Here is a 27,829-nt window from a genome sequence, read left to right as displayed (position 1 = left end):
TACGGCATATCAAGTCATCATATCCTTTACCTAAACGTTTTGATAGATGGATGACTTTGAAATGAATTTGATTCAATATCTAATATATAAAATTCTCGTGTCGCGGTGTTCGAACTTGAACTCCTCCGAAACGGCTCGACCGATTTTGATGAAATTTTTTGTGCATATTCAGTAGGTCTGAGAATCGGCCAACATCTATTTTTCAAACCCCTAAATCCTAGGATAGGGTAGTGGTAGGGTAGGGGTATGGTATAGGGATAGGGTAGGGGTAGGGTAGCGGTAGGGTAGGGGTAGGGTAGGGGTAGGGTAGGGGTAGGGTAGGGGTAGGGTAGGGGTAGGGTAGGGGTAGGGTAGGGGTAGGGTAGGGGTAGGGTAGGGGTAGGGTAGGTTTATGGGATAGGGTAGGGGTAGGGTAGTGGTAGGGTAGTTGTAGGGTAGGGTAGGGTAGGGGTAGAGTAGAGGTAGGGTAGGGGTAGGGTAGGGGTAGGGTTAGGAGTATGGTAGTGTAAGGTAGGGATAGGGAAGAAGTGCAAATAAATAAATTAATAAGTCAAAGCGAAGCTTGAGCGAGTCCGCTAGTTTTTCTATAAAATATGCAACTAAAAAAGGGGTTTCATTTTGAACATACTATTTATATCAATACTTAAACACTTCTGACAAGGTAAGTATTTCAGTACAGAGGGCGTGTTTATTATATGGTTTAGCCTGATGCCTAAGCATCTGAGACTTGTACCACCCTATTATTATAGGAACTTAATAACAGCCCTAGCGATGCAAGCTCTCATATCCAAGACGGTATTTATAAGTCATTGCTTATCACAAATTAATAATATACATATAGCTAGAGTCCTTTTTTTTATTTTTGTCATTATTCCATATTTCGAGTATGTTACTAGGTGACCCGGCAAATCTTTTGCCTTATACATTTCGGGGTGGACCACCCTTATCACTTAGTGGTATGAAAAAAAGATAACTACCTATTCTTAGATCTACTGAATATACATATAAAATATTTAAGATCGGTCAAGCCGTCTGTCTATCTGACAAAGACAAAAATAAGAATAAGAAGTATGATTATACCTTATTGACGTTAACAATGGTTTCTTGGTATGTTTTATTATGATGATACATACAATAACATACCAAGAAACATTTAACAACATTAATATAAAGAATGAAATTCCCTTTAAACGGCACTTATTTTTGTCAGCTGACAATATTTGAACGGAAAAAGAATGTTTAGACAAAGGCAAAGGTGCAGGATTAATGAATAGTCGACCCATTCATCTGCAACAACTTGGTGATCGAATAAATTGCGAGTAATAGGCATTACCTGAAAGAGCAAAAACGCTAAATTTACAAACAGCTGTAAACCATCTTGCGTCGCATTCCAGCGCATCAGCTGTCACCGCAAAAACCATAATCACACCATAACAGGTGATAGTAACGAATTACGATGTCCGGTTATAGAACGGTTAACTACATCGGAAATATCAGATAAAAAGGAAATTTCATTTTAATGCAAGTTAGGTTAAAGTAGGTTGTTTCTTAGTTTGGAAGACTTATTTGATACAAAATTCAAAAATCTACATTGAACATAATTTGGAAAACAACAAAACTAAATGGATTGGACATTGGTGTTATTGTCATTGTATAAGATTTTGTAGGGACTTGTTTCACCTTTATTATTATATAGGTGCCCACTGCCTACGGATTCGTCAGTGTTAAAATATAGTTAGAAATAAATAGCAGTGGTTCCAAAAAAGACTTACAAATTTTGTTTTGATTTACTAAAAATAATATTACTTCCTTTACCTTACTCGTACAATGAAGTTTATCTATAAACGTAAAATATGTGTGTAGATGTTTGTGATTCAATAAAATAATTTTGACTTTGACTTCAACAGGAAGTAATCACACAAATAAATTATAATGCATGCGCCACACATACGTGCGGTAAAGATAAAGCTAATTATTCACTTAGAACGCATCACGTAAACGTTTCCCACGTTTTGCAAATTAACGATACAGCTTGTGCAGACAAAGGAGCGAAAACAGATGCCTTCAACGATAAGGAGGCGACAGCATCGGCGACAACACAAAATCGATAGAAAGTGCATTCTGTCTTTAGAATTTGCGACGTCGAGGAGGCTAAATTTGGTTTCAGAAATTTCCATATTTATGCGACAAAGCAATATATAAATAGCTTGAACACACTATTCATAAAATTTATAGACATTATCATCTTATTTTTTAATAACCCAACCTCCTCTTTAAAATAACAGAAGATGATATGGAACTTTACACAGGTCCGAAGCGGGTGGAAGAGAAGCGGGTGGAATAATATATGGCTGTTTGACGATCACTCTTAGATGTTTATGATAATTATCGAAACCGACTGCTTTCCGAGGCACAAAGGAAAGAACACCACCAGCTTCCCAACTCCGGGCGACTACTAAAGAATTGCTTTGAATAAAGAAAGTTTAATATTTATAACCTGGCCTAGAAGTCTAACCTAGGATATCATGATACGTCGTTACATAGACTAATAATCGTACCAAAGATGATGTTAAAATAAACAAACAAAACGAAAATTAAAATAATATAAATATATGTAAACAATTTGTTGCCAATTCATCCTTTTACATACAAGCAAATGATTTGGCAGCGATAGGTAATAAGCAAGGTATCGAACTCTTATTACGCAATAAGGAAACGTATTGAATATTTGAAATTATCATAAGCCACTGACCAAACGGAGACGGTTTTTAACGGTCACAGTGAACCGGTTCCGCCAATCACAGACGGTTATCGCAGTATCAATGGACAGGATAGAACCGGTAATTTTTTACACGATATCTCTAATTATGATTTTAATTCAGACTTGACTTGATTCGCTTCAAATGAGCTTCATTTCTTTACTCGTACATAAAAGGACTGGTAACTGTAACATTAACGTCTGGCCGGAACTACCAAAGCCAACTGAAATCTTGATAATCACAAGGTTTTCACACAAAAAATAATTTTGTGGAAATTTAACTTTTTGGAGTAAAAGTGTAGCTCGATGCGAACGATAAGGTAAAAAAAAATTCAAAAACATTTTGCCGTAGTCGTTTTTTCACCCTGGCAGCAAAGGGATGTTACACCTAAGTTTGAAGTGGGTGTCTGAGTGTCACTCTACGTATCTATATGTGGTCTAGTAGATATTAAGGAAATGGATCAATTAGAAAGAATTTTAGTTTTTGTATTTTAACTTGTATTCCTTTACCTCATGTTTATGGAACGTAAATCTAGATTACCACTGGAGTGGCACTCAGAATATCCTATAAATGCCGATGAAATGTATTAACAAATGGTAATAAATGCAGTCAGTCTATCTGCCATAACTGGGAACCTAGAACGTGTCTAGTATTTCAAAACTGACGTATTGCATTACGTTCAGGTACGTTATCAATTTATGTTATCAATACGACGTTTATTTTTTTAAACTTTCATCATTATCATCATCAGCCTATTTTCAAAGACCCACTGCAAAGCCTCTCTCCGTTTAGGGGAGAGAGAATTTAGATCTCACACACAAGCTGCTCCAATGCGAGATTACGGGCTTTCGGTGATATTTTTTTTTCCATTACAATGAGATCACATTAGGTGAGATTGTAGTCAAGGGCTAACTTGTAGAGCATAAAAAAACGACATGTTGACGATAATGAATGGGACCGACAGTTTAACAGCTACAAAGCACGGGGGTTTAACATCACCACCTTCCGACCTCCGGGCTCCTAGTGGACTTCACACAGCAAATTTGGACACTGCCTGATCCGGGTCTCAAAATATAGGCAACCAGAAAAAGAACGAGGCGGTTTAAAACATTATAAAAAATTAATTAATTTTTTTTTTTCTTCAAAGATGATGTCACTACTAACGAACGACGGTTATAAAACGGACAACACGAACCGGCTTCAAGTTTTTTTAAACTCTTTGCAAATCTAAATGGAGTAAAAATGTTTCACGTTCTGATAAATGTTGGAAGATTACCTGCACTTGATATTGGTGGTGTATAATGAAGCGTTCACAGATGCAAGATCTACTGAAGCAAGGCAATCGCACATAAATATCTGCAATTTATAGCCAGCTATTGATTTGGGTCACATAATTGCTGAACGTTTTTCTTTCCTTCGTATTATCCGGTGGAAACCAAATTAAAAGAAATCACATTAAATATAGTATTTAACTGGAAAGAAGGTTATTTTTAAAATCAATAATGGTACGACAGAAGTTACGAGTTATCTAATAAGTAAAAGATAATGGAAAAGTAATAGAATAAGGCTTCTTTGAGTCTGGTAAATAAAACAAAATACGCCACAACTACACCTATGATTAAAAAGTATCCAACAAAAATGTTGTTTTAGAGAATCGGTTGCCTTTTCATATGAATAATCTATACAAATATGCTAAATCCTTTAAAAATTACTGAGTTCATAATTTAAAATGGTTGTACAAGCAATTAGCGCATTCAACCAAAGAAATCTAACTTTAACTTTAGTATATTATTGTAAATGATATAATGCTGACCATTTTACACGCTCCAATCTACCCAGCATCTGCTCAAATGAAAAACAGTCAAGGAAATACGTGGTCGATTGGTCACACAATCCGACATATTATAGCATTTGTCGCATGGAGCGCGCCACCGGTATTGACCGCGGAAATCATCATCTTTCATTACGGTATAGTTCATTCGATATCTCCACGTTTCCTGGTTCTAAGCATCTGAAAATATAGATTCAAACCTAACTTCATTAATTGTATAAAAACAGCTTTTTCATTGATTACATATAGATGCCCTTTAACGTTGTTATTAAGTAATTTGCTAATTAAACAAGCTTGATGTTTAATTATTGTTTTAATACGAGTTACTTTACTCTTTGCTTATTTGAGTCTTAGCTAAAATTGGGCCCTGATGGAGATTTCACATATCAGCTATGTTTCCTTCACTGATATTTAGAAAACTCCATATTTAATTATATAATGATTTATTTATTTTGTTATCATCCGCGAAAATTCGGCGAACCCATGGGACAACGTCACCCAGGTCCGACAAAATAATTTTGTCGGACAAAATAGTTTTGAATTTTCGCGGATGATAGCAAAATAAATAAATCATTATATAATCATGATGAACTTCCGCAAAGTAACGCCTGCTTCTATCCAATATCCATATTTAATGCCTAAATCGTAACATCTCAAACATAAAGATGAAAATCGAATTCCAGATCCATGTCAGAAGATCAGAAATCTTAATCCTTTAAGATATCACCGTTTCTATATACTACAAACGCATCATAAGCTTCGATAATTGCGCGGAACGAAATATTGATAAGGGATCAGGAAATAAATTTCATCAGTGATAGCAATAAAGTATCATGGTATTGGCAGGGCGTCGGCAACCGTTAGATAAGTGTTCGGATGCGTGACCTCGATCCGGTGCATAGCTGCGTTGATGCTATTCGAAGGTCCCCATTTGTTGAAATAGACGTGATGAAATTGATACCGTGGCTGGGAAATAGGTGTGCCTTGAACAGTAGAACAGACAAGAGAAACTCATCCACTAACCATTATAAACCAGCATTACCTTACGGCTTTTCAATGACTTCACGTTTAGATGATTAGTGCTTTACTAAAACAGATATTATTATCTTTTAGTAAAGCACTATTGAGATATTACTGTCAACATCTCTAGACAATATTATGAGGGTAATTTCCAAAATTCCTCTCTTGTAAGGAGTCTAGCCCTGGAAAGTACTTTTCCTAACAAAAAATTTCTAAAAATCGCAATAGCAATTTATTATAACAATGAAAAATTGACAATCGGAATTAATTTAATTCAAACCATATCAAAAATCAAGTCAAACTCTTTCGACGTACAAAATATGAAATTAAATTCTATATTACGCCACGTGCGTACATATAAAAACGTTGAAGTGTAATTTATTATCAATCATGAGAATCTGCTTATAGAAAATTGAGGTTCTTCCATCTTGCCGTGCCGAGCAGGAATGTGTATGACATCGGAAATTTCAATGAGATGATGTTCAATACTATAATTATTTTAAAAAGTTTTAATGAATATACCTAGCAATCAATTATTTTGTTTTAATCTATATATACAAATACATTAACGTCACCAACGTTAACATAATTTTGAAAACCACAATTTTGAACAACTTAACGTAACTATTCGTAAATATTTATTTTTCCGGGAAACTCACTTTATAATATTAGTGTATTAAAAAGTGAGACAGTTTCCTGGAACTTTAGAACTGAAAGAAAATAATGATTTATGTTCGACATCACTAAAATGTTTAAATTATTAGCTAAAAGTTAATCCTAGATATTTTTTAAAATATAATAGGTATTTGTAGTAAAATAGGGACTATTATAATGTAAATTTTCAAGCGTTGACGGCGGTCGTAAGCGTGATATACGCACGTGCCCTCATCTCATCTACATCCTCCGTGTAATCGCTAATAGCGGCCAAGTGCCTGCGCCTTGATAGACTGCCACCCAAGACATTGATGCTATCACACTAATCGTCCCACTTTAGCAACATTAACAACGCATCAAAGCATGCAACAAACTGCAACTATTTCTAAAAAGTGTAAAATGTATCCTTTTTTATTAATATTTATATATTTTAAATTATCACACCTCTTTAAAGGAGAACGATTGGCGGATTTAGGGTAGTAATTGTAGGTAGTAATTGAATTCGACGATAATATAGAGTATAGCCTTCCTCGATAAATAGGCTATCTAACACTGAAATAATTTTTCAAATCGGATCAGTAGTTCCTGAGATTATCGCGTTCAATTAAACAAACAAAAAATAAACAAACTCTTCAGCTTTATAATATTAGTATAAATAATCTGGGAGTTCAGATTATCTATATCTTATGTGAAGGCGAGTGTGAATGTTATTGGCATATGCGCCATTATTCAGACTTCTTATCACCAGGCAAGTTGTAGGCAAGCAGGCTGCAGTCAAGAGCCAGTCTTTCAACTTTCTCACTTTTGGACTACAAATAACTGTTAAAGAACATTTGTCTCAAAAATCCGTAACTACTCTAACTTATTCACTGGAATGACGAGAAAAAAATAATACTCTTAAAAATACAATCAAACTAATAGAACACAAATGTACAGCTACAGCTAGACATTACAGTGACTAACGTAACACAAAAGCAGGTATACAGACAGACATTGCAGTAGACAATCGAAATCTAATCATATGCTTATTCAAATTCGAAAAAAATACCACAGCAACATTCTTTCACACGTCTCATTACATACTAATGCTACGGTATAGTTATAATACGCGGCATGTTAAGTCACTTCTTCACAGAGAGCGCTGAACTTTCGCGCGCAATAAAAACCGAGCGGCTGGCCTTGACCGTGCGCGCGCGCCGCGCCGCGTAGCCACTTCTTGCTCATATGTTATTATTCCTTTAGACTTTCGTAGCAAAATAGTTGCATGATTTTGTATATTTTCTACACCAATATCATAAAGAGGTAAAATTGGATTTATTGTTTCTTTGTTAACAACTGAAACTAATGGATCGATTTTAAAAATTCTTTCACTTGTGGAATGTTACATAATCAGCGAGTAAAGCTTTATTTAATCCCCATGTTCCCACGGGAATGGGAACATTGCGGGTGAAATCGTAGGCGGTCTGCTAGTTTATAATAATTTGCAGACTCTTCGTTTTTTGACCATTCCATAGACTTCTACAAAGTTGGACAATTTGAAATATGAAATATTCCAATAATCCTTTATTAGTGAATCTTTATGTTACAAAAGGAAACTGCTATCCATGGTTTGCTTTCTTCAGCAGTTGAACTTATATTATATGAATACAAAATTAACAATTAATTAAAAATGGCATTCTGCCATTCTAATTACCTAAAATAGAGAGTGGGCAATTACAGAAGAGCTAAAATTTGCATGCGTCTGTTTACTCTCACTAGCAGATTTTTTGCGGTTTCCACAAGTAGATTAAATACAGCTTGTAACAACATTGTCTAACAGGCAATGATATTTTATTCTATAGATAGATTACGTGCCTACAAAATCACCGCAATAAGTGATCCGCTACACCACTGAACGCACACATGCAAAATTTTGTGTGTAATTCCATTATATATATATATAGTTTTTACACTTCTTGAACACGTAATTGGACATTGTAGACAATATCGTGATAAACAAAAACATCCTCTAACTTTAAAGAGTCATAAAGAGCTTAACCCAACTAGATTATATCAATGCGAGTAAGATTTTTCGGAGAAAAGGTACGAATTTTAGTAGTGTTGGAATTGATTGAAAGCACGTATAACCAATTGTGATGGGAACACTTTCACTATCTAATAGACTTGGTTGTGTTCCAGAAGAAAAGAAACAAAGTTTTAACATTCTGAGACCATAGCATTTATTTCAAGTTGATAAAAAAATGATGCAACAATTCAAAAAACTTTTATTATAGTTACAGAAATCGACTCTTCCACAAAAAGATCTCTCTTCTCTTTATGAGACCACGTGAGTGAAATCTTTGCAATATCTTCAATAGTAGAAAGTTCCTTAACATTTCTAAAAACGTACGCTGCATTATAAGTCGTAGATTTTGAAATTAATTTGAAGTGTTCAGAATTTAGTAGCGCCAATATACGATGGTAACCATACGCCGACAAGAGACGGTAAATTCAGAACAAGGTTGAGAATTATCACAAACTTGGGAACGGACAATGGACTAGCATTCGAAGCGTGGACCGTGGGAGTGATCTTTTACACACTCAGACAAATGTATAATTGCAAGTAAAACTATATTACCAAAGTGACAACATTATTTAAGCTATCGGTACACAGCAAATTAATCCTTAATACGTTGGATTAGGACAGGAAATCAGTTCACCAGTTAAAAATAATAATAGTAAATTTACAGCAGTAAGATTCAGTGATACCGAAAATGGTATTCATGCTTAACTGGTATCAGACAAATAGTATACTTTGTAGTCTCCTAAACGGGACTGGCGTTAAATATGAATCTTAATGTATATTTCCACAATGTTATGTACTAATAATTTATATCTATTGTTTAGAAAATGAATAGAATTTCGAGCGCTATTCAGAAGAGTGATCAACTCTTGTTCGTCATTATTATAATCATACTTATTGAATAGCATCCAAAGTGTAACATATAATAAATGTATGCAACTTACAAGCACTGCGTGCGGAGTGCGGGCGCGGGGAAACGAAACAGAAGTCGTACGACACTTGCGTTCCGTGACGTTGTGCGGGTAAGACGCATACTGTGTAACTGCATAGTGTTTTATTCTAACCTAACTTATTACGGCCATAAGAGTAACCTGTACAAGTGGCGATCCTGCCAGGATACTAAACTTCAAGGTTAGTAAGAATGCGCACAATACGCACAATAAAAGAAATGCATAATGAAACTAATTCAGTAATCGAGAGGTAAATCAGTAACCGGTCAGCTTTGTTGTTTAACATTATAATCTGACTAGCGGACGCCCGCGACTTCGTCCGCGTAAAAATCGATGTCAACTTTCAACCCCTATTTCACATTGTATTTTGCAAGTTTTATAACTTATACCTAATAAATAGTCCACTTATCATTTTACATTTACAAATGTACCTAGAAAAATTAAGGACTTTCCGTACAAACTTTCTACCCATTTCTGATTTTGTTTTCGCGACAAAAAGTATCCTATTATCCTTCTACGTATTATGGTCTCAAATCGTCTTAAGTATCATTTGAATTCATTCTGTAGTTTCAGCGTGATGCCCGGTAAAAAAAAAGGCAAACAGACAGCCAAAATAATAGAAAATAGGCTTCAGTATCGATCTCCTACCTCTACCCTACTTCTACCCTACCCGTACCCTAACTGTATCCTACCCCTACCCGACCCGTACCCTACCCTACCCGTAATCTTCCCTTTCCCTACCCTTAGGATAGGGGTAGGCCCTACACCTACCCTACCCCTAACCTAGGCATACACTCCCCTACCCTGCCCTACCCCACCCTACCCCTACCCTACCTTTACCCCTACCCTACCCTTACACAACCCTTACCCTACCTGTACCCTACCCTACCCTACCCTATACCTTCCCTACCTTATCCCTACCCTTAGCAAAATCGGTCCAGCCCTATGAGCGTGGTGCGATGACAAAGGAAAATAGAGACTTCTATGCTAAAATTATAATCTTTGGATCTACTGGACCGATTTGGAAAATTGTTTTACCAATAGAAAGCTGCGTTATTTGCGAGTGTCATAGGCTATGTTTGATTCCCATATTCACACAGAAACGGGAACTACGTAATTGAAAGCGCGGGGCATCATGTATCGGAATTTCTGCGTCTTTTAGAAATTTTGTATTATCTCCGAAACTATTTAACTAATTAACATACTATAAAGGGCAAATCTTATCTCCATAATATTCTTGTGATTTTTAATTAATTTATTTTGATAAGGATTTAAGTTAAGTAGCATAAATAATGACGCAAACCTGAGTATATAAAATTTATAATTTTTAAAACACAAAAGGTACTATATCTGCTAGTATATAGAAGATAGATATATGGTGTCGCGGACTTTTTTGTAGAACTTTTAAAGATACATAAAGCCTCCATACATTAATTTCAATTTTACACAATGGTTAAGGCAGCGCATGCGAATAAGTCTGCTTAAGAGGATTTTCGGTCCGACCTGTATGACAAAAACTGTGTTAACTCGGCGAATATATATCATACTAATATAAAATATAGCCTATAGCACTCCCCGATAATGTAGCATTCTATTGGTGAAAGAATTTTTGAAATCGGACCAGTAGTTCCGAAGATTACCCCATTTAAAAAATGTGACAAACTTACAAACTTACAAACTTTACCTCTTTATAATATTAGTATAGAAGTATAGATAAGTATTAAATATTCTCTATTACTTTTTACTATCTAAAATCTACAGATAGGTCCCAGGTAGATGGTATAAATTAATACCTACTCGGTTGTGTACCGTTAACATAAAGGTAAATCCAACTGAGTTTTGTTTTGAGGAATAGTGGGTACCTAATTATAAAATAACGTAATAATAACGGAGTTATACAGCAAAGCTGAATTTGTTACATTGGTTAGTACCTGCCTAAATATTATATTTCTACACCCATGACACATCGTGTGTAAAGGTACCAATCGACATATTGTTGACAGAAAGTACACAGGATATAGGTAGTTAGGTAAAATAATTTATAGTGATGTTAAGAAATTCACAAGATAAAGAAATATTATCTAACCAATTTACTTTTTGCTAAACAAAATTGTGGGTATTTTGAACAATGTGTGTATATACGAATAAAACTAAATATCACATTTCATGTTTCATGTATGTTTGTACATTTTGCGAAGGCCCCTTTTTGCATTACGCCACTTCGCACCTACCCCACAGTACAATCGACGACGGCCGTCGTCAATGATAATTTTATACTATAGATCGGTTATGTCCCTATAAAATCACCGCAAAAAGTGATCAGAATAATAGGCTACAAAACTGTGCGCACTCATGCGCAACTATATCTTTAATTTCATTATTTATTTGTACTTATATCTAGTTTTACACTTCCTGAATTCCTGAATGTATTATTTGTTTAAATAACGTTCGTTGTTGGCCACAACTAACATTGAGATGTGGAAATTTCCTCTTTTGAGCGCCTCATTTTTCATGACCTAGTAACACACCTAACAGTATTTAACATCATAGGCCGTCGTAGGTAGTTTATTAATCTTCAAATTATTTGCACTCAACTTGTGATACCTATATGCCTACCTAAGTTATAACTTAGTTTCATATTTGATTGTAAGACCTAAATATATAAAAGTGTGTATTACTCACTTTATTTATAATTGCACTTTATTTATAATTAACTTACTTTCGTTATGTCAACAATATTAGATTAAAATGGGTGTAGATAAGAGGAAGTTTGGTAAATCAAACAGTTCCTAAAAGATCTTTCAATAATAAGATCTAGAGGTAGTTCGGCGAAAGTCGGAACAGTACCTAAAAAGGACATTTCTCCTTAATCAAGCTAAGAGGAAGTTTGGTAAATCAAACAGTTCCTAAAAGATCTTTCAGTAATAAGATCTAGAGGTAGTTCGGCGAAAGTCGGAACAGTACCTAAAAAGGACATTTCTCCTTAATCAAGCTAGCAGGAAGTTTGGTAAATATACCTACTATGTGGCCAGTATGGATAAAATATAAGATGTAAAGATTGCGACGGTGATCCAGTTTTACTTGGGTTACGTTGGGAAAAATGGAAGCGTGCACCTGGGTTGTACCTCATAGCGGCCAATGTTACCACGCCAGAAACAAAAAGAGCTGTGCTCTTACATATGGGTGGATTAAGCTTGCAGGAAATATATTATGATATACCCGGGGCCCATATAGACACTGCTGACGAAAACTAATGACATTTGTATAGTAGCTATAAATAAGCTTGATGAGTACTTCGCTCCTAAACAAAGTTGTGTAGTTTATGAGCGCCATTTGTTTAGGCTAATCAAACAAGAGGAAGGAGAGAAATTTGAAAAATTTCTTGTCAGGCTCAGACGTCAGTGTTCTAAATGCAAATTCATTGCCCCTAAAGAACACATGATCGATCAAATCACTAAGAAATGTGAATCGGCCAAATTAAGGAAAGCGATTCTGACTCTTGGTGACGAGGTGACTCTAGATAAGATTATTACAGAGGCGAACGCCTTAGAGACAGTAAACCGACAACTTAGTAACTTCAACTCATCTGGACCAAGTAAAGATATGTCTAGAAACATAGTGACTGGTAATAAATAAAAAGAGTTTGAATGCAACTCCCTGATCTCGCTGTGGTGGCAATCATTCAAGCGATGACAAGTTTAGCCCAGTCCGAAACAAAATATGCATAAAATGTGTGTATCTAGGACATTTCCACAAACTGTGCAGAACTAGATCTAGAAAAAGGATTATTAGCGAAAATAGTGAAGATAGAAATTCCAAGAAGAAAAATCTAGAGATTTTTCTAGAAAAGAATAAGTGGATTATATTTTCAACGTTTGATACCATTAAGTGCACATTGGGGACCGTAGAAATAGTTAATAGATTCGGGTAGTAAATGTAACATTATTAATGATGTAACATAATGTCAATAAAATGGTGTTCGTGTTGAAAACCAACTTAGAAATCCGAACAAAGAAATTATGACTTACGGAAGTCAAAAGCCTCTTTATTCTCGGGTCCTTCGTCTGTACCATAACAGTCGAGAACAGGTTTCCAAGTATCAAAAGCTTTTTATGTTATAAAAGACGCCGCCACTGAGCTTGGGGTTTTAAAGGTTGGAATAGATGCTTGGAGGCCGTTGGATCAGCTTCCACCTTCACACAGGAAGTAAAACTATAAGAAATTGTAATGTTGTCATCAATTGTAAATTACAATGTTGTATGATTTTTTAAAAAGAGCAACTGTTCAGTTTCTTGCCGGTTTCTTCTCAGCAGAACCTGCGTTCCGAACCGGTGGTAGAATCTTTACAAATAGTCAACTGACGTGTCAAAAGTGCTTGTAAACTGAGCCTACTTGAAATAAATGATTTTTGATTTGATGTAAATACAGTCAAACATAACTGTTTCCTAAGTTCAACGATGTTGATTATATGATCATATGCCCATAGACATTTCTATCAAAACAGTTACTCAAACTTTCCGAAGAGTTCCCATGCCCTTGAATGGAAATAGAAACTAGAATCAACAAGACAATGCAAGAGCTCATGGATTTAGACATTATAGAGACTGTAACGAACCATCAGATTCGATTTCACCATAAGTGCCTGTTTTAAAAGCAGATAGATATGTTTGCATCTGCGTAGACATGATACGAGACTTATAAATGTTTTGCAGGTTTTAAAAGTTAATCTTGGTCTGCTAAATGAAGCCAAAGTACTTACAAGGTTAGACAAGTTGAATTTCTTGGACATAAACTGATAAGTACATATAAGCAATAGAAACGTTCCAAGAACCTGTAACTATTGAAGAGGTACGGAGCTTTTTAGAATTTGTTAATTACGTTGGTAAATGGATTCCAAACTCAGCAACGTGGTCTGAAGCTTAACGCGAACTGTTAAGACTAAAACTAGGAAAGAGTGCTGATATTACTTCTCATTGGTGTGATCAACATTCACAAGCATTTGATGGTTTGAAATGTATCATGAGTCAGATTAGAACTTTAGGTTATTATGACCCTCTTGATCGTACTTTAGACTATGCTGATGCCGTTTCATTTGGTTAGGGGCTGTGCTCGCTCAACTTAATAATAGAGGGCGCGTAATAATGCATACGGTTACAATAGTCTCACTGATCGAGAAAAATGCTATTGCTAGACCGAGAAAGAGGCGCTTGCATTAATCTGAGCGGTAAAACATTTTAATATGTATCTGTTTGGTAAGGATAGTTTCGAGCTTGTAAATGTCGTTAGAAGTAATACTTGGATCAGCTGGCCTATTCATTATTTTGGTCTTTATTATCAACCTATTAAAATAAACATTAAATCAATTGACAAAATGTCATTTACCTACTGTGTGATATCCACCAGTAAGCAATGGACGACATTTTTATTACATAGAATCTCAAATTCGTTAATGTCAACTAGCATACGTCAAAGAAAGTGAATTAGCCTGCGGACTCCAAACCGTGCGCAAGAATAGAACGATGGGTTCTACGATTACAATCGTATAATTTTAAAATCGTATATACACCCGGTAAGAAAAATAATCTATCGATCTAAGTTAATCAATTTCCACTACCTTTTGACGTCGAAAGTTATTTAAATTTAGTCATTGACCAATCACGGCTAATTGTAATTACCATGCGCGAACGAAATTTTCAAGCAATGTAGGTAAAATAGCACAACCCATTCCGTCATAGGAAAATCACCTGCAGAACTCTTTTTTAGGCGTCAGTTTAGAGATAAGTAACCTTCTACTATAGTATTTACAGAGGTAGATTACGAAACCAAAGACGGAGATACGCTGAAGAAAATGAAGGGTAAAGGAATATGCTGACAAGAAAAGAGGGGCAGTTTGTCTAGAAGCGAATGATTGTATCGACTGTATTATGTTTTGTAGATTTGATTGAAGATTAGTATTGAAAATAATGTTTACTTTTATTTTTCAAATTTTATTTTGTAAAGGGTAGATGTAACATATAATAAATGTATGCAACTTACAAGCACTGCGTGCGGAGTGCGGGCGCGGGGAAACGAAACAGAAGTCGTACGACACTTGCGTTCCGTGACGTTGTGCGGGTAAGACGCATACTGTGTAACTGCATAGTGTTTTATTCTAACCTAACTTATTACGGCCATAAGAGTAACCTGTACACAAAGTAATTTATTTTTAGCGTAACAATGTTAATTAATAATGAAAATCATAGACAAGTATAGATGTTTTATTTAAGGATGAAGGTTTTACTTTGAGTAACATAAGAAGTCGGTTTGATGATCTTTTTAAGTTTTATGATGATAGTATATAGAAACGCAGGTTAAAAATACTTATCAAAACTAAATAACTAGTCTGCAAGTTCAAGTTTATCGATAGTGTTATCTATTTGATCGTGGGGTGGAGCAATCTAACTGTTGCCATGATTACAAGCTGTAGGTACCCTGAGACCTACTCCTATCATCTTGTAACGGTTTTACCAACACTATCGTATTTTCCTTTTGAGTTTATCGTCAAATTGGATTCCTAAGTTATAACATTTTCATCTATAACTCTTACTTTAATCTATTCGCTTACTGTAATCATTGATTGAGGTTAAAATGAAAATATAGTAATTGAAACGTGACTGCAAGATTGTTCATTTGCAATTTCTGGACATATCTACCTCCCAACATAGCTATTATATAATTTTCTTACTTAGCTTAAGATCTTATAAAATTATTATAACCTTAAACTTAAACTCAGTTTAAATATTAATGTAAGATCCAATAATCCAGACTAGTTGAGCCCAGCAGGCTTATTCACTATTTTTGACATATACGAAATTGAGATTCTATGTAGCAAATGTCATGCGGTGCCTACTGGTGGATATCTGATGGTAAAGGCCAATTTGTCAATTGATTTGATGTTTATTTAAATAGGTTGATAATAAAAACCAAAATAGTGAATAAGCCAGCAGATTGTAGACAAAAAAACATCTAGTGGTATCAAGAACTACAATCTTATTTTGAAATAGAGATCTAAATTGAGCCAGTTTAATCGTATAAATATCACGGGTTGTATCAAAAGAATCTAAGTTGCTCGTAGATATTTGTAACAAGCGGTACGTGTGACAAAAACCCACGTGGAATAAGTAACACCGATGCGGCATCAAGGTAATAAATTAAACGTAAGGCTTCGAAGCGTTGCCAAGTACGAACGTGCCTGGGGGTCTCGCCGTAAGTTACCGATTGCCCGCAATCGACATAACTTGCGGCTACCAGTTAAATATAATGAGCTAACTTATCAGTAATCTAAAGATCTCGTCTTCCGCGTAACTACGCAAAGTTTATTGAGCTATCTTAGACTAGCCTAGTACGTGTTGAGAAACTATAAGGGTGAAACATCCTGAGTAGCACGCAGTAAAAATCAAACAAAAACAAAAAAGTCAAAACACGTCCTAACTAATATTGTTAAATGCGAGTTCGTTTGTTACACTTTCACGCATAAACCACAAGGCAAAGCTACATTCGATACACACATACATATACATACAGCGAGTGACACAGGCTATATTTTATGCTTGTATTCCTACTAGAATGAAACCGTGGAACGTTAGGTAGTCGTCTATAACTCTAGCAAGCATCGAGCTTGCCACACAAACTATTATTATTATTATACAATTGTTATAACGTTTTAACTCTTCATAATATCATTAAAGTAAAGAAATTTGTGTCGAGTCTACACTTATTACTTGATCGTTATAATAATATTGAAAAGCGGAGTCATCTTAGCGGCGAATATTGAGTTTTTATTGTGATTTGATGATTTGCAAAATTTGCTTTTTTCAGATCATGGCGATTTGCATATTACTTTTCCGAATAGAATCACAGCAAAATAGTTGCCAGAGATGACTTCGTATTTCAGTATTATTGTGACGATAGAGAAGAACGATTTAATTATAATATCACATCTGATTCTCATCCGTCGAGCGCCCATGTACACAATCGGAAATGGGGCGGCTTTTGACCGCCCTGTTTCCGGGCGGGATGCGTAAACGCATTTTCCAGCGTCAAAAAAAAAAACTAAACAACATACCTCTTTTCTGAAATCTAGTCATGTTTTGACAAAATAAGAAGAGAAAGTCGGCATATCGCTAAATTTGGTACCGGCCAAGTACATTTACGGCGGCGAATTAACCTTTTACTTTATACCCGGCAAAAAAATACTTAATATAAAAAAATTACGATCGGATATAAAAGCGTCCTCTTTTTACAACGCCGACAAGTCTTCGAGATACGAGAATGTATCACTTCACGCCGTGTACAATCAAAACGAACAGTTACTTTAATTTTCATAGATCGCAAAATAATTTGTTTATCGAACACAACATCATCGTTCTGGTTCAATTATAATTTCGAGAAATCGCCATAACGGTGTAGATTGTTAACTTTTAGGGGCATCATTTATGTGATGTGGATCTCTGTTACAATCTTTATGCTGTTAAATAACACACTTTTTGCATCTGTTTTGGTATAAAAAATTGAAAAATATTTACTGAAGTTGTTGAAGTACACGACATTTCCTAAATTAATGAAATGGCTGCCTTAAAAATTACAAGTAGATTAAATGTTTTAAAAGGTAAAGTAAATATAGAAATGCAATTAAGAACACAGGGAAATAGAAATTGTTATAATCCTGAAAGTTCACATTCAACGAGCTAAAACCAAAATAACAAACAAAGTACAACACACTTATTGACCTCTACATGTGTCACACATCTATAGGTTATTTTGAATCATTAACACTAGATCAATAATATTGAAGATTTGAACATTTTGTCATAGTGAGTGTACCGTCTGGTATGGACAGAGCTACATACGAGTTTAGTTGCGGTTTAATAACTCGTAAAACGCCAAGTGTGCTCATTTAACCGTATCACATTGCGTATCACTTTATTTAATTATGTCTAAACTGTCCGATACTTGCTCTGATGAGTGCAAGAATTTATGTGTACCAACATCTGTTTTTAATTGGTCAATTCATTACCAATCTAATTTTTAACGTGTAATAACATTTTCGAAAATCGAGATCATTTGCCGAACACTTTTAACGAGATTTATTTTTAGTAGTAGTGTTGTCTGAGTTAATATACATTCTCGTCCTTGAAAAGATAAAACGCGTAGCTATTGCAAATTGCAATGAAACCCCATAAACGACAAGCAATTTAAACATCATTAGGGACGGCATGTCGTGGGACAAAAACCTACTAAATTATCTATCCAATTAAATACTTGGTGCTGAGGCTTCAGAAGCGACGCTGTGTACTTAAAACGTTCTCACGAGCTTGCGGTCCAATCTAAGTAATGTTGTTACATTTTACAACGTACTTCCTACATTAATATTGCTAACGTTAAGTATTATTGCTACAACAACAGTTTCTAATGTTAATGTTATTAGTATTGTAGAAGTTCCATTAGTAGTCAAAGTATATTGAGAGTTTCTAATTGCAGTCTATAACAATAAAACGATTTTACGTTTCACAATAGTCTCATGTTATTGGTGGTGGTCCGATACAAAATACAGACATTGTAACTTTCGCAGCTTTGCTAGTGAGATCTCTATCAGTTTAGATATTAGGATCTCCAAATATATGACTGTTAAAGTTTGTAAAAAATATAGGATAACTTTACTCGTATTGGTCAAATAAAGAAATATAAATTAAACGTTAACTCAGCGACACTTTACTTATTGATAAGTTTGCATGACTTCTTACCCTTTTATCTGCTGGGCCATCATAATTTATGCATATTACAATTGACAGCAAACAGGTGGTTCGTAAATCTAATTCACAATATCCCAACGTACGCTAATGGGATTTTTAAAACAACAAGCCATTGTTTTGCAGGAAACAATTCCAACGAGGAAATAGCCACCGTAACGGATGCAACATTACATCATTTGTTTAGATAATCGCTAATCATAATGTCAAAATTAACAAAAGTCATCAGGTAGACAAAAGAATTATGGTGAATGAACTAGACAATAAGCAAAGATAACATAAAACACTTGTCCACTTAAATATACAAGAGATGAGAAATGGGAAACGAAATGTGAAAATACAAAAAATGTAAGACGGAAAGAACAAAGGTTTTAAATTAAGTGAAACTAATATAAAAATAAAAATAATTAAACTCTCTGTGAACTGTTAGTTTTTTAAAGATCTTTACAACTACATTATGTTACGCATAAAATGTGAAATCCTTTTTTTGTAAATTTAAAGATATTATATTTGTTTGTTCACCGATTTTGACTATGATTTTTTAAAAGATCTTTATTTATCTTCTTCATGTATGCCACTCAATTTATCATCATTCGTTTCCGTATATTCAAGATCCAATCTACTTTAACATAACTTTGCTTTAAAGGGAGCAGTTATTATTTATACGTCTTCAATCTACATCTTACAACTATCTCTGAGAGTTTATTAGTCATTAAGTAATCTTGATAGATGAGAGTTCCAAGATTATAACGTTACAAACTTAAATCTCGCATGCGATGTTCGAGTGTCGCTAATAGCATATAAGACAAACAGTGTATTTAATCAGTTAATAAGGCTTCTATGTCAGAGCTAATGCACAAACCAGTTACAAACGGGCCCCGACAGTAATCGACGAGTTTATTCGTTTAATACGAACTCGATAATTTACTCACTAAAAGCCTGCTTTATGAATAATAACGGAGCATTTAAATCATTTACCTTATTAATCAATTACTGAAGAATTTACTTTAAAATAATCTAAAGAATTAAGAACAGTATTAGGTATTTGTATCTAATCACAGTAAATACGGTTCTCAAGTTGATCGGTATGTTTTTTTTTTGCTAACATTATGAGTCTTAAAGAAGCATAGGTGTTGTACACAAAGCATAGTATTAACTTGAATGACACAAATAGAAAACTTGATTTCAAAATTAAAAACAAAAAAATATCAAACGTTAAATTTGATATATTAAAATACACCTCTATTTCTCACTAAGTATCACACTTCACATGCGAAACAAATCGACAATAATTAAATCATAATAGTTCAATCAATAATCTTCCAGTTAACTAACTTTTTATGCCACTGTGCCGGCCAGACACTGTACTTTCTCAACGTTTAACATTTGACACCGTATAAGGTATGCTCGAGCGGTAGAAAATATTCAATGTAATTTGTAAAATATCGCAGGTATCTAAGAAGGCGGACAGGAATGATAAAGGGGGCAAATAAATATCATAATCCGATATGGTTAGCAATAATCGATTTACTTTCGCCCGATCGATTCCTATCGCAAAAAGTAGCCAAGCAGGCGCTCAATCTTATTGCTTCCTTTGCAACGTTTGTGTGGAGTACAAAACATCACCATTTTGTAATGCCTCCAACATACTCGTTGGAATCTGAGAAGGAATGTGCTCTTGTGTTCGGCTGGGTTGCATTTCATTCACCGCAAGCTATGTGATTGAACTCTGATTGCGTGTATCCTTGAGAACTAGTTGCATAAACTACAGCAGAATAGTCAGTATGTGAACAATGGGTTATATAAGTTCGAACATTCCTGACATTGATTTAATCAAGGCTTTTACTTTAGTTAATTAGTTCGCGAAACAAATTATTATCACATAACAAGGCACGAGTCACCTTTAGAGTGAAAGCTCTCGTACGTTTATCATATTATTGAATGTTAAATTAAAAGTGTTCAATTTAGTGTCAGTATTAAAGTTACAAACGATTACAATCAAAGCTGCTTTTGATCTAATCATAAGAGGAATTAAATTTAAATATTTAGTTTCGAGAAATAAACTGCTGACACCTGAGGCAAAAACACAATATACGAGTAACTATTAACCATTTTAACAAACATCCTTTGATTAAATCATTTCGGTAACAATAAAACCACTTTTTAACATTTAAGCAAATGATAATATATTCCGTTAAGCGAAGAAGAAGAAACGTAAATGAGTTATTTCTGGAACGCAATAACATCCACTCGTATAATATAATCTAAAGAGTCTAGTATAGAGACAATATAATAATTATCTAACGTGAAATTGATTTTCTACGAAATATCTACTGTATGACTTCACTTACATCGAATTTACCTACTTATAATAAGTACTGGGTGTTTATTATAAGCACTCGGTATTATTGGAAACTGTGAATTAATGAAATAATGATTTCTGCCAAACAAGTGAAGTTAAAAGCATAATTACAAAGAAGCACAAAATTCAAAATTTTGGCCACTAGAAAACTTCTGCCTCACCCAAATCTGCCAGCAAAATCTAAATACGAAAACAGGTCCGAAGAATGAAGAAGCCAATCACAGTTAATCAAAAATTAAACATGCCTTGTAACATAACGGAACTGTGCGCTGAAACATGGATCGGTACAAGCATTAAATCTTCATGTATCTTACACGGATCCGACTGAGGCGCGGCCTGTGTGTGTGGTCGAATCATAAATTTCGATTACGAGCCCTCGCGGGTGCCTTCTTGTTGAGACTCTTCCTACAGTGCGCACGGATTTAGCCTACTTTGGAGCGAGTTACAACTGCCTCGTTGCTCCGGTGGTTAACTTAACGTCATGAGGTCCTGAGTTCAACTCCTGTGTCAGGTTATAAAATATTAAGCTCTTCCGAGCAATTATCAGTAGCTGTATAGAATTGTGCAATTGTTGATCATAATCATTAACATCGATCGTGATCGTTATATATAGATTCAAACATTTGTTCATAGGTTCAAACATTATTTTTCTATTATATCAAATCTTTATAAACCGCTGGTTTACGTTTACCAAATTGCGGTCTTGCATCATTAAAAATAAAGACGTTTCAATTACAAAATCATAACGCATCAGATAACGTAATTGGGTTTCCCTGATTGCCTTAAGCCCTGGGCCCTTAGGGATTAGAATCGCATTATGGTCACAATTATCTAATCTACACAAATAGTCAAAGTAAACAGATAAAACGACTAACCTCATAAACACACGCAATCCCTTAAATGAAATTGTCGGAACAAAGCAGTAACTGGAAAGAGTTTCGCTATTTTTCAAGATCACTCGCGAACACGGTCACGACGCCGTAGTGTTGTACCTACATCTATCGAAACCTCACTATTTTACCACTTAAATGAATAATTAACTTTATGTCAAAATGCAATTTCTGATGATTCGATAAGATAATCTCTATTTCTCTGAATGATGAGTTGTATTTCACATTTTAATTAGCATTTATCTTGTTTTTGTTTTGTTTTGTTGCAATTGAGATTGTCTGTCATAATATATGCATATTTTAGTAACTTTTATTTGATTTCATCATTGTTTCTCATAGAATACTTTACTAATTTTTTGCAAGCTTTTTTACTTTACGCTAACGCGTGTGTATTGTGAAAGTGAGTTGGTATTGCTTAGATTCTGGAAAATTTTAGCTCAGGTCAAATTGTGAGTTTAAATATTTTCTAAATTAACTCAGGTTATGTCTAAAAGGGTAAAGTTACTATTACCACCTTAGTAGGTACCAAAAGGCATAGCCAGTAAGAGTTCTAGAATGTTGGTAATTTCAAAACTAGTAAAAAATAATACACATATATTATATTAAAATTACATAGATTTAGGACATTAGCTCCTTTACTGTAAGGAATCTTTTTTCAAACATTTCAAACCGTAACTCAAATGTTGGTCAAAACGCTACACCACTAAAGTCAGCTTGACGGCGTTATTATTTGCTCGGCGCTTTGTTATATTTGCTCAGACATGAAAGGAACACCGATGTCACTCTGTTCCCAGCCTCCACTCACCGAGTCGCCGCACATTAGCGACCGCCATATATAGGTATCGTAACAAACAAAGCCAACACCAAATTGAGACTTACCTCATGCTCTGCATTGAATTTTTCCCTGCTTCTGTCATCTGTAACAAAAATGCGTTTTTAAGAATTATTAACAGTCAAAACTCTAGCAAAACTACAGCTTTACTTAAGTCCTGAAATGGATATCTAGTAGCTACTTCCCTACTGAAGACAAATACATCGATAATTATTAATTTTCTGCAAATCTTTGACAGTTTCGATCTCAACAGCTTTTTTATTTTAAATAAATCCTGAGCAACAATCTAAATAAGCCACCGGACTGTTCAAAGAAGGAACTTACAGATTGATTTCTTCATACTACGTAATAATAAACGAAATCAATTAAGCATTTGATTTTAATTTGTAAAATATTTTGTTAGCTAATGCAAATATTTTCTTAGTTGTTTCACACACGCCTTTTTCTAATTCATGAAGGAGGAAGCTTCCCTAATGAACAAGCAAAAAACTATTACGTAAACCATAAACGTAGCAACTCATACACAATTCAAGATAACATATTACAAAAGCCTATCTAATTTGAGATTCTTCTTGCACTCATTTTTTTTTCCATCTAACTATTGTCTACATTGTATCTATCTAGGTAGCGATTCTATCAAATTATCTTACTTAATGTTTCTGCTATAAGCACGTTACACTCTACTAACTAGGCATTCTTTGGTAGATGGCAGATTTCCTCGCAGGTCACCGACCGGCTTCGCAGCGAGAGCATTCCATGGTGGAATATCGGTGGGATCATTTTTTGAAACAAAAACCTTCGCAAATTAGGTTCATTATGAAAATTACAAATAGGTTTTAACTAACGAAACACATAGAAGGTTAGCAAGTAAGTATATATATTTTTATACATATGAACATTGAACATGTTTTTACTGTTATTTTTTTTTATTACTAATATTGAGTTGACATGTTTCTAAAGTACCATTTGTATTGTTTGTTGTACCATTTGTTTGAAGACATAAACTAGGAACCTTTGCAAATTAGGTTCATTATGAAAATTACAAATAGGTTTTCAACCGAAATTTTTTATGTATGAACATGTGTAACTTTTAACTGAGTAGTCCGATTTTCATATATATATATTTTTTTTGTTACTAATATTGTGTTGATATGTTAAAGTAGCATTTTAAACTACTATCAGTATTTTATATTCAGTCATTAGGTATTTGGACTACGTTATACGTTTTCAATAAAAATAATCATTTTGAAATTGTATCCAAGATACGTAACAATCGGCGGTTAGATTTCATAGACAAATTGGCTCCAGGGAATTCAAATCGGTTGAGTGGATTTCTTTTGTATTGCATAAAACAGGTTCGAATCCAACACAATACTTGCAGCTTACTTGTTTTTTTTTCTGTTTTTCAACACTAACAAGAGGCCCAGATTTAAACAAAGACCCAAACAGGGCCAAAGGCAAATAAACATAAATATATGCTTAGTCGTATATCCTGTGATTTATATATGGGAGACGTGATAGCTCAGTGGATATGACCGATTCCTTTTTGCCTTCGATTCGGAGGGCGTAGGTTCGGTTCGCGGCCGCTAAAGAGTCTCCGAAAAGCCGACAACGCGTTTAAGTCAACGTCGAAGTTCTTGCATCCAGGTATTCAGAAGACGCGCTACGCGATAATAATAATTAATTGTTATACAGAAGACTTTACTGCCTTGTTAGCCCAAAGGTTATCAGTAGATTCTAAAGTAGATGGTGGGGACACTTGACTCTAACGAAAATTAGCTTTTAAAAGCTTAAAATTTTACAAACGAATCCTAAATCGAAAAATAGATTATTTATTAGCCTGACCCTCCTGGGTCCGCGTAATCTATACTAATATTATAAAGCTAAAGAGTTTGTTTGTTTGTTTGATTGAACGCGCTAATCTCAGGAACACAGGTCTGATTTAAAAATTCTTTCAGTGTTAGATAGAAAGGAAGGATAGAAGGCTATAGGCTATATATTATCCCCATATTCCTACGGGAAAGGAAACCACGCGTTGTCAGCTAGTAAATAATATAGGGCCTTTCTATATTTCAAGAAATTCTCAGTAGCAGGCTATATTTGGTGGAGCAACCCCGTGTCTCAAAGAGCACGTTAAACTGTATGTCCTGATTATTATCATTAGCATCTGACTCTGTTACAGAGTACAACAATTAATAGTGTTAAATTGAATAATAGAGTAATCCCTAAGCCCGCGTTGAAACAGCGCGGTGAGTAAAATCCCCTATCCTATGGACTCTTACCTCGTAATGGGCCCCATTGACGGTCAATTATTCTCACGTTTCTGCAGTGAAAACAGCAGCACTCACGCGGTTTAAGTAGAGCCGTCATGTACGCGTTGACCAACACACGATCAATTAAAGTCGTGGGTGCTACAGAAACGTGAGAATAACTGACCGTTTGTGGCTAGCATAATAAAACGTTATTCGTCTAATGATTGTAACGTCGTGGATTTTAATTTTGGGTGGTCAAATTTGGAATCTCTAGGTTTGTTTCGAAAGGCAGCGACATCGATGAATGTCGTAGAGATTACGAGGTTCGCTGCTAGATGGCGCTTATATTAAAGTGCTCAGACAAATAAAAATGGACAAGTAGTTGGAGCTTTATAATCTGTATATAGACTTAATATATGGTTAGAGGTATTCCACAAGTAACGAAAGGTATGGAATCCGAAACCGACTTTAAAAACAAATGTCACATATTATCTGTGCAATTTGTTGATTGTACTCTGTAAGAAAGATGAATCGGTAACTTTATAGCTTTGCTATTGGTGAGGTTTTTTATGAAGAAAGTCCCGTTATCTTCTCGTTATATACTCGGGCACGTTCGAGTTTTTTCTTTTGGCTGGCTGAAATTTGGAGACATGTAGTTGACTTGCCAAAACATTAAATTTACTTAGAGGCAGTGATGTAAGATACTTGGTAAGACTCGAATTTATATTTGGTTAGCATTCGTGATTATCGAATTTTGTTGTGCTAAAGAGACAAATTCTTGCAGTTCCGGTCAACCATAAAAATTTCCCGTGAGATGTTAAGATGGCTACCTACTGGGAACTAGGGCGGGATATCCTTTTAAGGTACTCGGTTGAAATTGTTTTTTTCTTTGTCCGGCGTAGGTCAAACTTTAGTGACATGTGCTAACCTCCGTATTTTGTTACAGGATGGGAATGTAATATATTCTGAACTTAACCTAACCTATATACGTGACCTAATGTAATCACACTTCTTCTTAATACAACCACGTTATTATGTAGAAACGTAGATTGGTTGTAGACATTTGAAACGCCGGTTCTGAAACCTTTGGTCATTCTTGGAACATTTTTATGGAACCTGAGTTGACTATTACATTTAATCATTTGCACGCGTCGAGTAGCATGCTGTTAGCGGCGTAAATCTTGGAGGTTCGCTGGCCGCCAGACAAAATGACGGACGGATGAATGCAACAGCAAGGTCAGCGACCGCGTGGTGTCAGCTTCCATCATAAACGTCAGGTCGTACCTATTCTTTCTTTTGTTAAATGGAGTCATGCTAAAACTTCTATTTTTATATATTGTTTTTTTAAAAGGATGCGTTACATTAATTGTTGGTGGTGATTCGGATATACCGTTCAGATTACAATAAGATTTAGAGATAACTAGACCTCTTTCGTGAGTGTTTAAAATGCAACGGTTTGTTGTCCCTTTAGTATAAACGTGTGTAATTGCTAAGCGAACTTAAATGGAATCATCCTTGTGGATTTGGCTGGTAGCGATGTGAATTCATAACTTCTAGTGCGTTGTTCGACGGACCCACTTTAAATACCTAGCCGTGGCAGTGGTTTGGTCAACAAAAATCCAAACGCTATATCGACACCATCTAATCCCCAAGGATCGGTATAATAAAACAAATATTTGAGATAACCACTGTTTATTTACAAAGTATGTACAAAGTAACTTAACATTTAGGAAACCTGGTTTTTTTTTATGTAATTTAACCCATTAATATTTTGTCCTTTTAGGGTTTCTCAAGGGTTTAGCATTACTTTTATATTGTAAAAAAAAAGGTTCATCTAAAAATATAGAAGCCAAATACCGGTGATTACTGTAAAAGTGTTTTTTTTTGTTTACTTAACCCCGCATCCTCCTACGGGTATAGATCCGAAAGCCAGAATCTCGGTGGTAACATTTGAGATTCTGGTCTACAAGCTGTATGTTTGGCTGGTGACGCACTAGAAATTTCATCCAAATCGTTTCACAAAAACCGGCACAAACTAAAAGGCTTGCAGTGGCGCCCAACGTGGGGCCACTGCAAGCCTTTTAGTTTGTGCCGGTTTTTGTGAAACGATTTGGATGAAATTTCTAGTGCGTCACCAGCCAAACATACAGCTTGTAGACCAGAATCTCAAATGTTACCACCGAGATTCTGGCTTTCGGATCTATACCCGTAGGAGGATGCGGGGTTAAGTAAACAAAAAAAAACACTTTTACAGTAATCACCGGTATTTGGCTTCTATATTTTTAGATGAACCTTTTTTTTTACAATATAAAAGTAATGCTAAACCCTTGAGAAACCCTAAAAGGACAAAATATTAATGGGTTAAATTACATAAAAAAAAACCAGGTTTCCTAAATGTTAAGTTACTTTGTACATACTTTGTAAATAAA

At 34.9% G+C, this 27,829-nt stretch overlaps 1 protein-coding gene and 1 long non-coding RNA gene across 2 annotated transcripts in view; one reads left to right on the top strand and one right to left on the bottom strand.

The window, feature by feature from the left end:
- Positions 1-27,829, bottom strand: part of LOC112053476 (protein spire) — a 234,814-nt gene that overhangs the window by 149,442 nt on the left and 57,543 nt on the right. The window contains exon 2 of the mRNA XM_052891144.1: positions 23,196-23,233. Coding sequence (XP_052747104.1) covers positions 23,196-23,233 — 38 coding nt within the window. The remainder of the gene's footprint in view (positions 1-23,195; positions 23,234-27,829) is intronic.
- LOC128199903 (uncharacterized) lies at positions 24,256-27,274 on the top strand. Its single transcript, XR_008252426.1, has 2 exons — positions 24,256-26,263; positions 26,347-27,274. It is a non-coding gene; the product is annotated as an uncharacterized LOC128199903 (long non-coding RNA).

Source organism: Bicyclus anynana, chromosome 3 (genome assembly GCF_947172395.1).
Source record: "Bicyclus anynana chromosome 3, ilBicAnyn1.1, whole genome shotgun sequence".
In the NCBI taxonomy this organism is placed as follows: domain Eukaryota; kingdom Metazoa; phylum Arthropoda; class Insecta; order Lepidoptera; family Nymphalidae; genus Bicyclus; species Bicyclus anynana.
Note: the sequence above shows the minus strand (reverse complement) of the source record. Positions and strands in the feature narration are given on the sequence as shown.